Below are 11,862 nucleotides of genomic sequence, written 5' to 3'. Positions count from 1 at the left end.
AGCAGAGCTGCATACTTTCAACACTACTCTGTGGTACCAAATGCTGGAGAGTGACACGTCCAAACTGTCTTCATTCCATACAACCTACCTTAAAAAAATTCAAACAAAGACCTACTCACACAGTGCAGCCAAGAAGATAAGATCACCAACATTCCCAGGAGGCGTTGGAGATGTTGGGGATGGAGGTTGGCCATGTGCTTCCGATGGAATCAGAACAGCAGTGAGATGAACACCTGAAGGCAAGCGAAAACGAGGTTGTCCGAAAACAACAGGACAAAGAGCTGTGGAAGCTGAAAAACCCGGGGCACAGCTGGGGAACCAGAGAAAGACTTGCCAGAAGCAGACAGGAGTGGAGGAGGTTCATCGCTGCCGTAAACGGGCGTAATGGGCAGTAAGTAAGTAAGTATACAGGTTTGATGGATAGAAAGCAGGTCTGTTTAAAGCTGCACAAGCACAATAATAAGTTCCCCCTCTCGCTCTCTCTCTACACACACACACACACACACACACACACACACACACACACACACACACACACACATACTATACACAAATACATTAGCATGAGCCTGTTCTAAATCCCACTTGTCAAACAGTTCTAACGGGTGCAGTTTTGAAAGGAGCACATGCTACAGCAAACATTTATTCTACATCAACAATGTCTTGCATGCCATAGGCTGCAAAGCGTTTTTTGTCATAAGGGACTAAAGGGCTAGAGAGGATTTCACTCTCCTGGTGAAATGGCCTGCAAAGGGCACGTGTAATAAAGTGAAAGCAAGGCTTCCAAAAGGCTCGTCAAAGCTATTTATTAAACAAATCCGTACATAGATTTGCCTCTGATTGCCACAAATACAAGCATGTTTGTTTTATACAAAGTAAGTCAATATGTCTGGACTTCCCACAGGATCCATGGGCCCTATCTTCACTGCAGTGTGGACAGACTGCACCACAATTCTGAATGCCTCCTAATACCCTTTGACACCACCTCTGAAAAACACCTGCCACAGCACTGTTAACGGGCTATAGTGACAGGCCTGGCTTTACTGTAATTCAAAGTGGCTTGCAAAAGTCAGCTTAAACGAGAATAAGTTTCCTTTTGCAGTAATGTTGCACTACAAGCACCCCATCTGACAATTATACATGTAAATCTACAAACTTTTACACAAGTAAAATGGTGCATATGATCTGGTGGTGGAAAGCACACCCTTCTCAGACTTGACCAAACGCAATTTTATTTATTTATTTATTTGTTTGTTTTTGTATGGAAGCCATTAGCCGCCGCTGGCAGGATGCTGGCTGGGAGTTTGACAGAGAGAGACTGCGAGCTGGAAGCTCTGTCCAGTGGGAGGGATAGAGAGAGGCAACGCTGAGCGGCGCGGTTCGCTGTGATTTTCCCACCTTGGTGTACACCAGCTTGAATAAAAGTAACGCAGCAACGGAGGACCTTTCTGACGGACAAATCTCGTCCTTAAAGATGGCAAATCTGATAAACGCTCCGATTTTCTTTTAAGGGGAATGAAATCGTAACACACCAGCGATATAACGCGTTCTACAAACAGAGGTAAGAAGAGATACCTGTTGTGCGTTTTCAGACTTAACAAAGCCAGAGAAAGTGATGTCGTTCTGTACTGTAAGTCTGTATATATATATATATAAGATTAGTAGAAGTTATTAATGTGCTGGTTATTGTTATATTATACAAGTTAAGCATGCAGCACCATAACATTAGAAATAATCGCTCTGAAAAAAAAAATCGCTATGCGAACACGAAAACAGTTAGGGTTGTTTTCTGTTGAGTGTTTTGTAAATGCGATGTTATAGCTTACAGCATCTGTTTCAGTTTTCAGTAGTGCAATTAGAACCGTTGCTGCCTAGCCTCGATTTTCTGTTTGTTTGTTTATTTGTATTTTCTCGACTCATTGTTTTCTTTCTCAATGTTTTGTTTTAAATTTGGTTTGAGGGGGCTATACAATTAATAATAATTGGTCACAGAACTGCAGGTGCAAAACAAGTTAATTATAGGAATGAATTAGAAGATTCGTTGTATATTCATCTTAATATACCTCAAACTGGCATTATTTTTTTTTTGTTTTCAACATTATTTTATTGTAATTTGCTTGAAATTGTGAAGAGTTGTGCTCCCAGTCCAGAAATACTGTACATAAGCAGATCTACGCCACCTAGTGGTCAGAACGAGGAAGCAAACAGCGTGACCTCAAACACCATAGCCAAGCACTGCTGCTTTGAGTTATTACAGTTAATGACTTAATATTAACAGGAATTTCGATTTTTATCAGCAAAATAAATACATGCATAAATAAAAATACAATAAATACAAATAAAATAAATAAAAAAATCTAGTATAGTATTTTAACGGAATGCCGAAATGTAAACAGTAAGAGATTTTTTGCAACTGCTAAGACGTTATTTCGTGAGAGCAAAGACATTGTGGACAAACTTTAACAATCTGAATTACTATTGTGTAACGTCTTGACAGGTTGTTATATGAATTTCCAACCCCCCCCCCCCATCGGGACTCACCATGCAATAATATCCAGAACTGATCTCATTACAGTCCTTTGCTCTAAACATTAATCCAATCAATTTTCATAACTTGGAGAAATTGATGCTTCAAATCTAAAACAAAAACAAACAAAAAAACAAAAACAATTGAAACTCTGGGGAGCAGGAAACACATTCACCTTTTGGTGCAGAATGATGTGCCAATGTAAACCTGTATTACATAACCCTAACCCCAATTAAGAACTGATTTAAATCTTAAGCTCAGTATTTGAATTATATCAGCTGGCCCTTTACGGAAAAGCCTAGCCCGTCTTTCTACACCTGGTTAATTGTAGCTGTTAAACCCACAGTGGAATGACATGCAGAGAGCCTGATTGGACACAGCTTCTCTAGAATTGAAACACTTACTAAATCTGTTGCCCATGAGGGCCATACTTTACACGCTGTCAGCAGTTTTACTGCAGCTGTTCTGTTATTTTGTCCAGCCCTGTATCGTAATCGCAAGTAATTATTCCAGAGACTGAAGTGCGATGGGCAGCCAGCATACCTACTATGGAGAGGTGCCAGGGGTCCCGGAACTGCATTAGGCTACAAAACCTGTACTGTACATTAAGCATGGGTCTTGTGTATTAATAGAAGGTTCTACATTATTTCAGAACAGTGGTTGTATATTATATCCTTCAGCAGGTGGCTGCATGCCAAAACTCTTGCCATGTTTATCACTCGGAAATAAAATATGTTATTACCTCCCCTGCTTAAAGCAGCTTGCCCACTTTGTATTGCATGCCGTTCCTGTGCAGTATAAAATAAGAATGCACAGAAAGGTTTGGGTATAAAAGGGTCATCTCGCAGAAATGACAACTCTGAATTTAATATGCATCGTGTAGTGTGTCATTGCACAATATCGCAGGTATCTGCACAGTACCATTCAAGCACATTGTTTAACATGACAGTGGATGTCCATGCTAGTGGCATCACAGTAGGGATTTGCGTTCCAAGGTCACAAAATTGATTTGGGCAAAAAAGTGGATTTTAGATACTGCCAGTCAGTATTAACTCACTTTCACTGTGTTAAGGCATTATATAAAATCTCTGCTTTTCTCCTGAAATGGATTGGGGTGCAGGGATGATTGACGAAAGAAGATTTAAGTCTTTTTGAGATTTAAGCTTCTATGTTGCTGTAATTCCTTGTATCTGCGTTCTTTACTATGCCTCATCTACACAAGTAAAGCTGTTGTTACAATCTGTAAGCACAGTTTCATTGATACTTAACAGGGTGTTACTTATTACCTATGGCGATGTAACTGATGCGACCGTGTTAGAAATTCATAAAGGCAAACAAAGCAGAGCCGTGCCGGGGCTGCTTTTGAAATGCCTTTTACATGGCGGTCCGTTAACAGCATGCTGCTTGACAGAGCATTCACCAAGAACCTGTTCTTCTCTTTTCCCTTCGTGTTACTGCAGATTGAAGATGTGTCATATTGTCCTCAAGTCACTTTTTTTGTGACATGCTTTAAATTAAGTTACTTAAAGTCAGCAGATGACAAGGGACCTTTTATGACAGCATCCCAGCACTTTAAAGCAGACTGTGAACTGAGCAATAGCAGCTCTCTTGCTAACAGCACGTTTAGGGCTAGATTCTCAAAGGTTTTTGCTTGTCATTAGCACCTTTTTTTTTTTTAAAGATTGTTGAAACACACCCAATAAAGTTACAAACCCAGAAATAAACAACTCAACTTTTTAACCTTGCGATTAGTTCTAAAATTGTTTATTATTTGTTTTTTGAAATGCAAAGGATATTTTTTTTTTTCTTTCAGACAAAAAAATAAATAAAAATGCGCAGATGTCGGTTTGGAGTAAGGAGCTTTGAGAATTTAGCCCCTAAACAAGGAGTGGCCAAAGCTGTCCCTTCCAGTCCTGGTCTTCATTCCAACCCTGCTGTAAAATGTTTAATTGAACCAATTAAACCTTCATCCAGACCCTGAAGGAGTGGAATGGCCCTCCATTACTGGGATTGGACAGCCTTGCCATAGTCTTTTTCTGTAAAAGCGTTTCCAAAAGTCTTAGTACGAGGTCCTCATATTTCATAATAGAAAACTCTACAAGAAAATTATTTCCAAGATGAACATACAATTAAACTCTTACAAGAAGGACGGCTGGTTGGTTGACCGGCTATAATTGAAGTACGCTGGAAGGAATCTAAAATGCTAAGAAAGTATGCAAAGCCCTTTTGTACTCAGTGATTGTGTCTGGATGATAAGAGTTAAGAAGTTTTCAGTATGTGGTGATGAACAGATTGGCTTTGCAACATGCCCGGAGTAGCGCTCACATCGTAGCCGCAGTGCTACGGTGTTTAGAGAATGATGAATTCATGCAGATGTTTTAGCCGTTGCCCAGAAGAGCACTCCCTCACTCTGCTGTCTTTGGATTTAGAGCACAGCAGTCGTGGAGAGACACAGGGAGGATGGGCTCTGTTGGAGCTGAGAGGCGGAAGGGGGGCACGCCTGCCTTGACTCCAGAGGGGAACGTGGTGATGAGTTTCAGCTTCGAGAGCTACCAGCTGGAGGAGGAGGACTGCATGGCCAAAGACATCCCTGACAAGGGGGTCCTCACCTTCACTGAACCTGGTAACACCGCTAACACATACGAGACCGGCACAGGCCTTGCAGTGCAGGACGACCTTTAAAAACCTTTCAGAACCAACTTATCTGCATGCAGGCCTCTGAATCTGTTTAGAGCTGTGTACATTTGAATTGTGTATTTTGTGAGTTTACTTTTACTGTGTGTCTTTGTGAGGCCTGTGCAGCTGTTTCGACATGTGTAGAATTGCATTTTATTAGTGCAGATTTTGCCCTATTATATTGGGTTTCTGCAACTGTTTGTGTTTTTCTAAAACTTCTATGACAGTAGATTTAGTATGATTTTAAATTTTTTTTCTTTGATTTGGATTCAATATGTAAACAGAGTTGAGGTGTCTCTGAAAATTAAATGTTGTTGTTGCTATGCAACCACAGTTTTGCGAGTAGCTAATGGAGTAATCCATCACTTTGCGACATAAACGCTCCGTAAAGTTCCCCACAGTGGCATCTAAGAATAGAGTTACAGGGATACAGGTTTATATTATTAATCGTGATATATCTGAGAGATGGAATGCATCCCAGAATCTTCACGGGACCTGCTCACCTACATTTCTAACCCAATAGGATGAGAACGACGCTGAGAATCCACAGTCTTTCCCGTGATGTTTTAAAGTGTACTAATGCATCGTTGTAAATGACTGCTGAAGCATGCTCTTGCTGAAACACTATTGATTCAGTGTATTTTTTCTGTAGCGTTTGAAGACCCTGAGCCGGAGGACAGGTATCACGGGATCTACTTTGCAATGCTTCTCGCCGGGGTGGGGTTCCTGCTCCCATATAATAGCTTTATTACTGAAGTAGACTACTTGCATCATAAATTCCAAGGTACTGCAATGGACCCCACAGAGTAACGCTTCCTCTTGTCCTGTGTTGATCGTAAACAGCCCCAGTGTTTAGAACAAAAAGGCAGCTTTGTCTCGTTCTCTTTGGTTGAAATTCTCTTGCATGCTAGATCATTATTTATACATGCATTGTACATCCTTTTCACAATTTCTCTTGCTCTTATTTATTTATTAGTGTTGTCATGAAAGATGCCTTCTCAAAATCAAAAACTGGAAATACAATATACTGCTTGTTCATTCCTTCCCCCTGTTTTGCAGGAACTTCTATCGTATTTGATATGAGTCTCACTTATATCGTGGTGGCCCTGGTGGCTGTGATACTGAACAATGCCTTGGTGGAGATGCTAAGCCTGCACACCAGAATAACTGTAGGTAAGTGAGTAGCATGGGACAGGTACAGGACAGAAGCATGTCTTGAATGTATTGAAAGGAGGCAACATATCTGTAAAATTGGTAACAAATTGCCTAACTGTACGACCCACATCCCAACCTTTTCCATGGAGCAGAAGACGTTCGGCAAAATAAAGGCCTCTCTCTGACGTGGTCAAGGTAATTAAGAATGAAAGCTTAATAAGATTACCTTCTAGCGACACTGATGAGTGTCTTTCATCAACGGAATATTTATTAGTCTCCTACTTTGTCTGCTTCATGAGATCTTGTTAGAGAGGCAGAGGGAGACACTGAAACTTTTTATCTTGGATCCCTTTCCTTTTTCATCCTCGGCGCAGTAGTTTAGCAAAAGTGCCCTGTTGTACAGCAGCAATGCTAAAGCTGCTTTCTTCCCCAAAGCCAGTTCACGAAAGCTGTTCGATTTGAAATGTGTGCTTGGTGTAATTAAGCTTCGCTTGGCAGAACGTCACTGTGAAGCAGCCGACACTGTCTGGGGAAAAGCTGCATTAACAGCAGCATCCTGAATTGCCTTTGCTGTGAAGGAGCGCCACGTTAAATCAAAAGTATGTACCAGAAAAAAGGAAGAAAAGGTAGCTAACAAAATACAACATGTTTTCTGTTCTGTCTCCCGCTTTGAGGTTATCTCTTTGCCCTCGGGCCCCTCCTGTTCGTGAGTTACTTTGACATTTGGCTGGAGAAGTTCACGGTGAAGCAGGCTTACGCAGTTAACCTGGTGGCGGTGGGCGTGGTGGCTTTTGGATGCACAGGTACTGCATGGTTTTAGAAATATCTGTAAGCAAGAGACCTGAAGACAACCTGGGTTCATCCGTACCCAGCACAGAAAGAGAAACCATTACCGTGCAACTCTTACTGGAAATGGATGTATAGGCTAGTACCAATTTCAGTGGTTCCTGGGGTCACTTGGGGCCTGCTGTGGTTACCCAGGGGGATCCCCGAACTGGTGACTTGTATTTATAGATTTTTTTCAATTTTCAGTTGGGGAGTCAATATTGCAAACTGGTTTTGTTAAGGGGTCCGACCAACAAAAATGTTTGAGAACCAATTTTAGCACAAACTGCAAATTGCTTAGCATCTGGCAGACAGAATTTAGACAACCCAGGAGACACTCTGTAGCCCCAGGTGTGGACACAAGACATTGCATAGAAGCTGTATCTAAGCTTGGTTGGATTAGAAGCCTCAGTTTGGTGTCCCCTCCTTTTGTCTTGCTCTGAGCTAAACCAAAGCTGAAAATCACCTCTCCATTCCCAGTATATGTGGAGAGGGCATTCCTGAACGAAACAAGACATTATATCTCAGTGTGTCTACCCTCTACAGGTATATCGTAATGAAAAGATCCAGGTTTCAGATTTCATTTACTTTTCAATTGAACAGGGCAGCTGTTTCTGCACCTTCAAAAGGTTTACAATGCTGTCTTCTTTGAATTCTACCCTCGCAGTTCAGCAATCCAGTTTCTATGGCTACACAGGGATGCTGCCCAAGCGTTACACACAAGGCGTGATGACTGGCGAGAGTGAGTTCAATACTTGTTTTATAAACATGGGTTCAGATGGGAGCAAGTGTGCAGATAATCATATTGAACGAGAAAGTTACTGAGATGTGCATGTTCAAGAAAACTGTGAAAAGCATGCATATCAGGACTGGGGCATGCTTGAAATAGGAGGTTTGGAGAGGCAGGTAGAAAGTTGACAGAATGAAAACATGCACGTTAATATAATGTGAAAGAGTCTGGAAGCCCTTGTCCTAATGCAAGAGCTTTTTGGAGACTGAGATAAACGTGTTTGAAGTTTCTGGCAGGCTTTGATAGTAATAACAGAGAACAGGCACTCACACTGACGAGGTGTTATAAAAGCTGCTAATGGAGCTTCATACCTTGGCACATGAAATTTCAGCTCCATGCCTGCTGTTCAAGACATGTGCTTGCAAGGTTTGGTAGCTTGTGATGACATGTACTTGCACTGATGCCTTACTGCAGATGCGTACAGAATCATATTCAGCATGATATATTATTTGAATTTCTGTCTCTCACTTCGGACCAACCTTTAAAATAAATAGCCAGTTGTCAGTATTTAAATGTTGTGGGTATACCACGAATACAGAAGGAAGAGATTTGACCTAGTAAAAGTTAATCGTCTATCTCTATTATTTCTTAGATTTCTATCCATTTCTATGTCAGTCCTATTCAAATCGTTTGATTTCTTCATCAGTGAAACAGTTTTTTATAATAATGTAATGTTTTCAATCAATAATTATCAAGTAAGGATCGAATGATCATGCCTATATGTTTTCTTGCGATCTGAGGTGTGTTGATTGGTAGCATACTTCTGCCACAGTCTGTAGTACAAACCCAATGCATTGCTCTCCGATCTGATATTTCTGCCACAGTCTGTAGTACAAACCCAATGCATTGCTCTCCGATCTGATATTTCTGCCACAGTCTGTAGTACAAACCCAATGCATTGCTCTCCGATCTGATTTTGACTTCACTGTTGGACTCAGGCACTGCCGGGGTGATTATATCCCTGAGCCGCATCTTCACGAAGCTGCTGATCTCCGACGAGAAGATGAACACCATGACCTTCTTCTGCATCTCAATCTCTATGGAACTCTTGTGCTTCATACTCCACCTGCTGGTGAGGAGGACCCATTTCGTGGACTACTACACCAGTCGCTCTAAACAAGGGATCGCAGAGGTCAGGGGTCACACAGACCCAGGGACAGGCTACCGAGTCCACCATGACGTCATTACAGAGGAAGTAAGATTTGTAAGTTTTTTCTTTCTATAGTGTATAAAACTTTTATAGACTGACTACGAAATGTGAAAAGGCATGGAGCGTCTTAGATTTGAGAAGCTCTTTTCCCCTGCACATGTCATATTTACTCTGTTCTCTTCTTTAACTGAGTGATAGTACCATTGTGATTTCAAAACGTCAAATGAAAGTGATTTACTTTTTAAGGGGATATTCTGTATTTTAACAGTATATTTATGTCAGAAATTTTTATTTTGACTGACTAGTATTTAAATGTATTTGACGTGCCTTGTGCTTTACAAGGGCACATTGGAAATGTGAGCCATCCTGTAACAATGCATTGGAAAAAAAACTAAATGAAAACCCACAGAGGTAGTTTATCTCTCGGGAAGGTATCCCTGCTGGGAGGTGTGTTAGATGTTGGCTTCTGGTGCCACTAAAAAGATTACTTAATGGACCAGGTGTTCTGCAGTTCGGATAGTGTCTTTGGCTCTGAGGTTATCTGCATGTTTTCCTTGCCTCTCTCCCTTATCTTCCATCACTCATACAGCGTGCATCTATTCTCTTCTATCCTGCATCCCTGATCGCAGCACTGCATGAGGCAGCTTTGGCACTTAACTGGCTGTGCAGAGATCCTTCTCAATTTTATTGAGTGGAAAAGCCTGCAACTTTCATGAAATGAGGTCCAGCCAAAAGAGATATTAAATACACAGTCCAGCAGCTGCTGAGTAGAGATTCGGGTTAGATTGCTCCCTGATGACGACTACAGTTACCATCTGTACTTGAAAACACAATTATTCAGTTTTAAACATGTCATTTTCCCCAAGAACGGTCCGGTGGGAATCTCGCCCTCCGAAGTTGGAACGGAGGTGGATCTGGCTGGCGGTGGCTCGTACGTGAGATTCGATGTTCCCAAGCTGAAAATAAAGAGGAGCTGGCCTTGTTTCAGGGGTGAGTGAAACTATATTCAAAAACTAAGGGGGTCCACAGTAGACCACAGTTGGGTAGCTATATTATTTTTAGTGCAGGTAACCTTAGTGTCAACCCAGGTGTTCTGATAGCAGACAGTTTCTGAGATAATGTTAGAGATATACTGTATAGTAACATTATCATGGGCAGATACAAGGTTATTGCTGTATAAACATATGTTATGTATAAGGTAGATCATTCCAGGCTATTATGTGAAATTTTTGTCTGACATCAGCGCTTCCTTTGCATATTGTATGTACACGTTTGTAAACATGCACACTAGCTACTAACTGTAAATTAAAATGCATTGTTTATTAGTAGTGATCAAATACGACGCTTGTCCTCCTTTAAACTTGACGTTGATGCTTAGCGTTAACTTGGACCTCTTTCTTTCAGACATGGTCCTGCACCGTTACATTGTATCCCGTGTTATTTGGGCCTACATGCTCTCCATAGGTGTAATCTACTTCATCACACTCTGCCTGTTTCCTGGCCTTGAATCCGAGATCCGGAACGACACTCTGGGGGAGTGGCTGCCCATCCTGATCATGGCCATTTTCAACATGTCCGACTTTGTCGGCAAGGTCAGTCAATCCCAACAGTGGGGCGCAAAACCCCATTTCCATCTGAATAATGAGCTAAATAATTGTGAAACCCATATCACTAACAGGGTTTCTTGAGCGTATTTGGTTTCTGCAGAAGTATGTGAGCGTTAAAGGAGGGCGTGTATTATAATCATGTGAATGCTGTCAGGGTTTAGTTCCTTCACTATTAATTCACCCCTAATCTCCTTTCTGTAATATATGTGAACCCATTCTGGTTCTGACTCTCCTTGTTGACTTCCCCTTTTCTCTGGTTGCAGATCCTTGCAGCTTTGCCCTACGACTGGAACGGGACCCGTCTGCTCCTGTGCTCCTGTGTGAGAGTGGTCTTCATCCCCCTCTTCATCATGTGCGTGTACCCCAACGAGAAGCCAGCCCTCAGCCACCCGGCCTGGCCCTGCATCTTCTCTCTCCTCATGGGCATCAGCAATGGATACTTTGGGAGTGTGCCTATGATCCTGGCAGCTGGGAAGGTCAGCCCAGAGCAGCGAGAGCTGGCAGGTAGGACTTAAAGAACCTGGAATTTCATTTATAAAATTTATATAACTCATTATCCATCGCTGGGGAAGCAGATGACTACTTCTGGTAAAAACGTTCACATTGACAGATTTTTGCTCTGTTGCTGCTTGCATACAAGCTGACGTGGATAAAGCTCTTGACTGAGTGCACCAATGGCCCAATTAAATTGACTTTTTAGTTTAAAAATATGAATTGATTCAATAAACAGAGTCCACGTGAATCAGGGTTGTGTTTTATTATACTGGCTTGCCTCCTCACAGATGAGGTCTTTGTCTCCAATAAACACTGCACCGTGCTTTCTCTGCTTATTGAATGCAAAACACCATTAAACTGGCTGCTGTTTTTTCATAATGGAGCCGCAGCTGTCCGCTTGGCTTCGTTTCTGTGTTATTATCGCCTTTTATCTCTTTTGCTCTGCAGGCAATACCATGACGGTCTCCTACATGACTGGTCTGATGCTGGGATCTGCCGTTGCCTATGCTGCCTACAGCCTCGCCAGCACCGCGAACGGCAGCTGCTTTCACACTGAAACCATCAATGGCTCTTTCACATCAGGATACTGAGTGTGCAGAACATCCCTACCCTGAGAACATCAGCCGTTACGTTAACA

The 11,862-nt window shown here is 41.9% G+C and overlaps 1 protein-coding gene across 3 annotated transcripts in view; it reads left to right on the top strand.

Moving 5' to 3' along the window:
- Positions 1-1,293: 1,293 nt before the first annotated feature.
- The window catches only part of slc29a4b (asolute carrier family 29 member 4b), a 13,068-nt gene continuing 2,499 nt past the window's right edge, over positions 1,294-11,862 (top strand). The window contains exons 1-11 of one of the 3 annotated variants that reach the window (XM_041229137.1): positions 1,294-1,561; positions 4,957-5,150; positions 5,856-5,987; positions 6,263-6,376; positions 7,033-7,161; positions 7,851-7,925; positions 8,912-9,177; positions 9,990-10,113; positions 10,588-10,715; positions 10,994-11,234; positions 11,673-11,862. The exon at positions 11,673-11,862 is cut by the window's right edge and continues 2,499 nt beyond it. In XM_041229137.1, coding sequence (XP_041085071.1) covers positions 4,988-5,150; positions 5,856-5,987; positions 6,263-6,376; positions 7,033-7,161; positions 7,851-7,925; positions 8,912-9,177; positions 9,990-10,113; positions 10,588-10,715; positions 10,994-11,234; positions 11,673-11,815 — 1,515 coding nt within the window. In that variant the 5' untranslated portion in view covers positions 1,294-1,561; positions 4,957-4,987 and the 3' untranslated portion in view covers positions 11,816-11,862. Of the gene's footprint in view, positions 1,562-4,956; positions 5,151-5,855; positions 5,988-6,262; positions 6,377-7,032; positions 7,162-7,850; positions 7,926-8,911; positions 9,178-9,989; positions 10,114-10,527; positions 10,716-10,993; positions 11,235-11,672 lie in introns of all 3 variants that reach the window. The other 2 variants (XM_041229135.1, XM_041229136.1) reach the window with 2 other exon arrangements.

The sequence above is a fragment of the Polyodon spathula genome, chromosome 26 (genome assembly GCF_017654505.1).
Source record: "Polyodon spathula isolate WHYD16114869_AA chromosome 26, ASM1765450v1, whole genome shotgun sequence".
NCBI classification, from domain to species: Eukaryota; Metazoa; Chordata; class Actinopteri; order Acipenseriformes; family Polyodontidae; genus Polyodon; species Polyodon spathula.
This window is presented reverse-complemented; position numbering and strand designations above follow the sequence as displayed.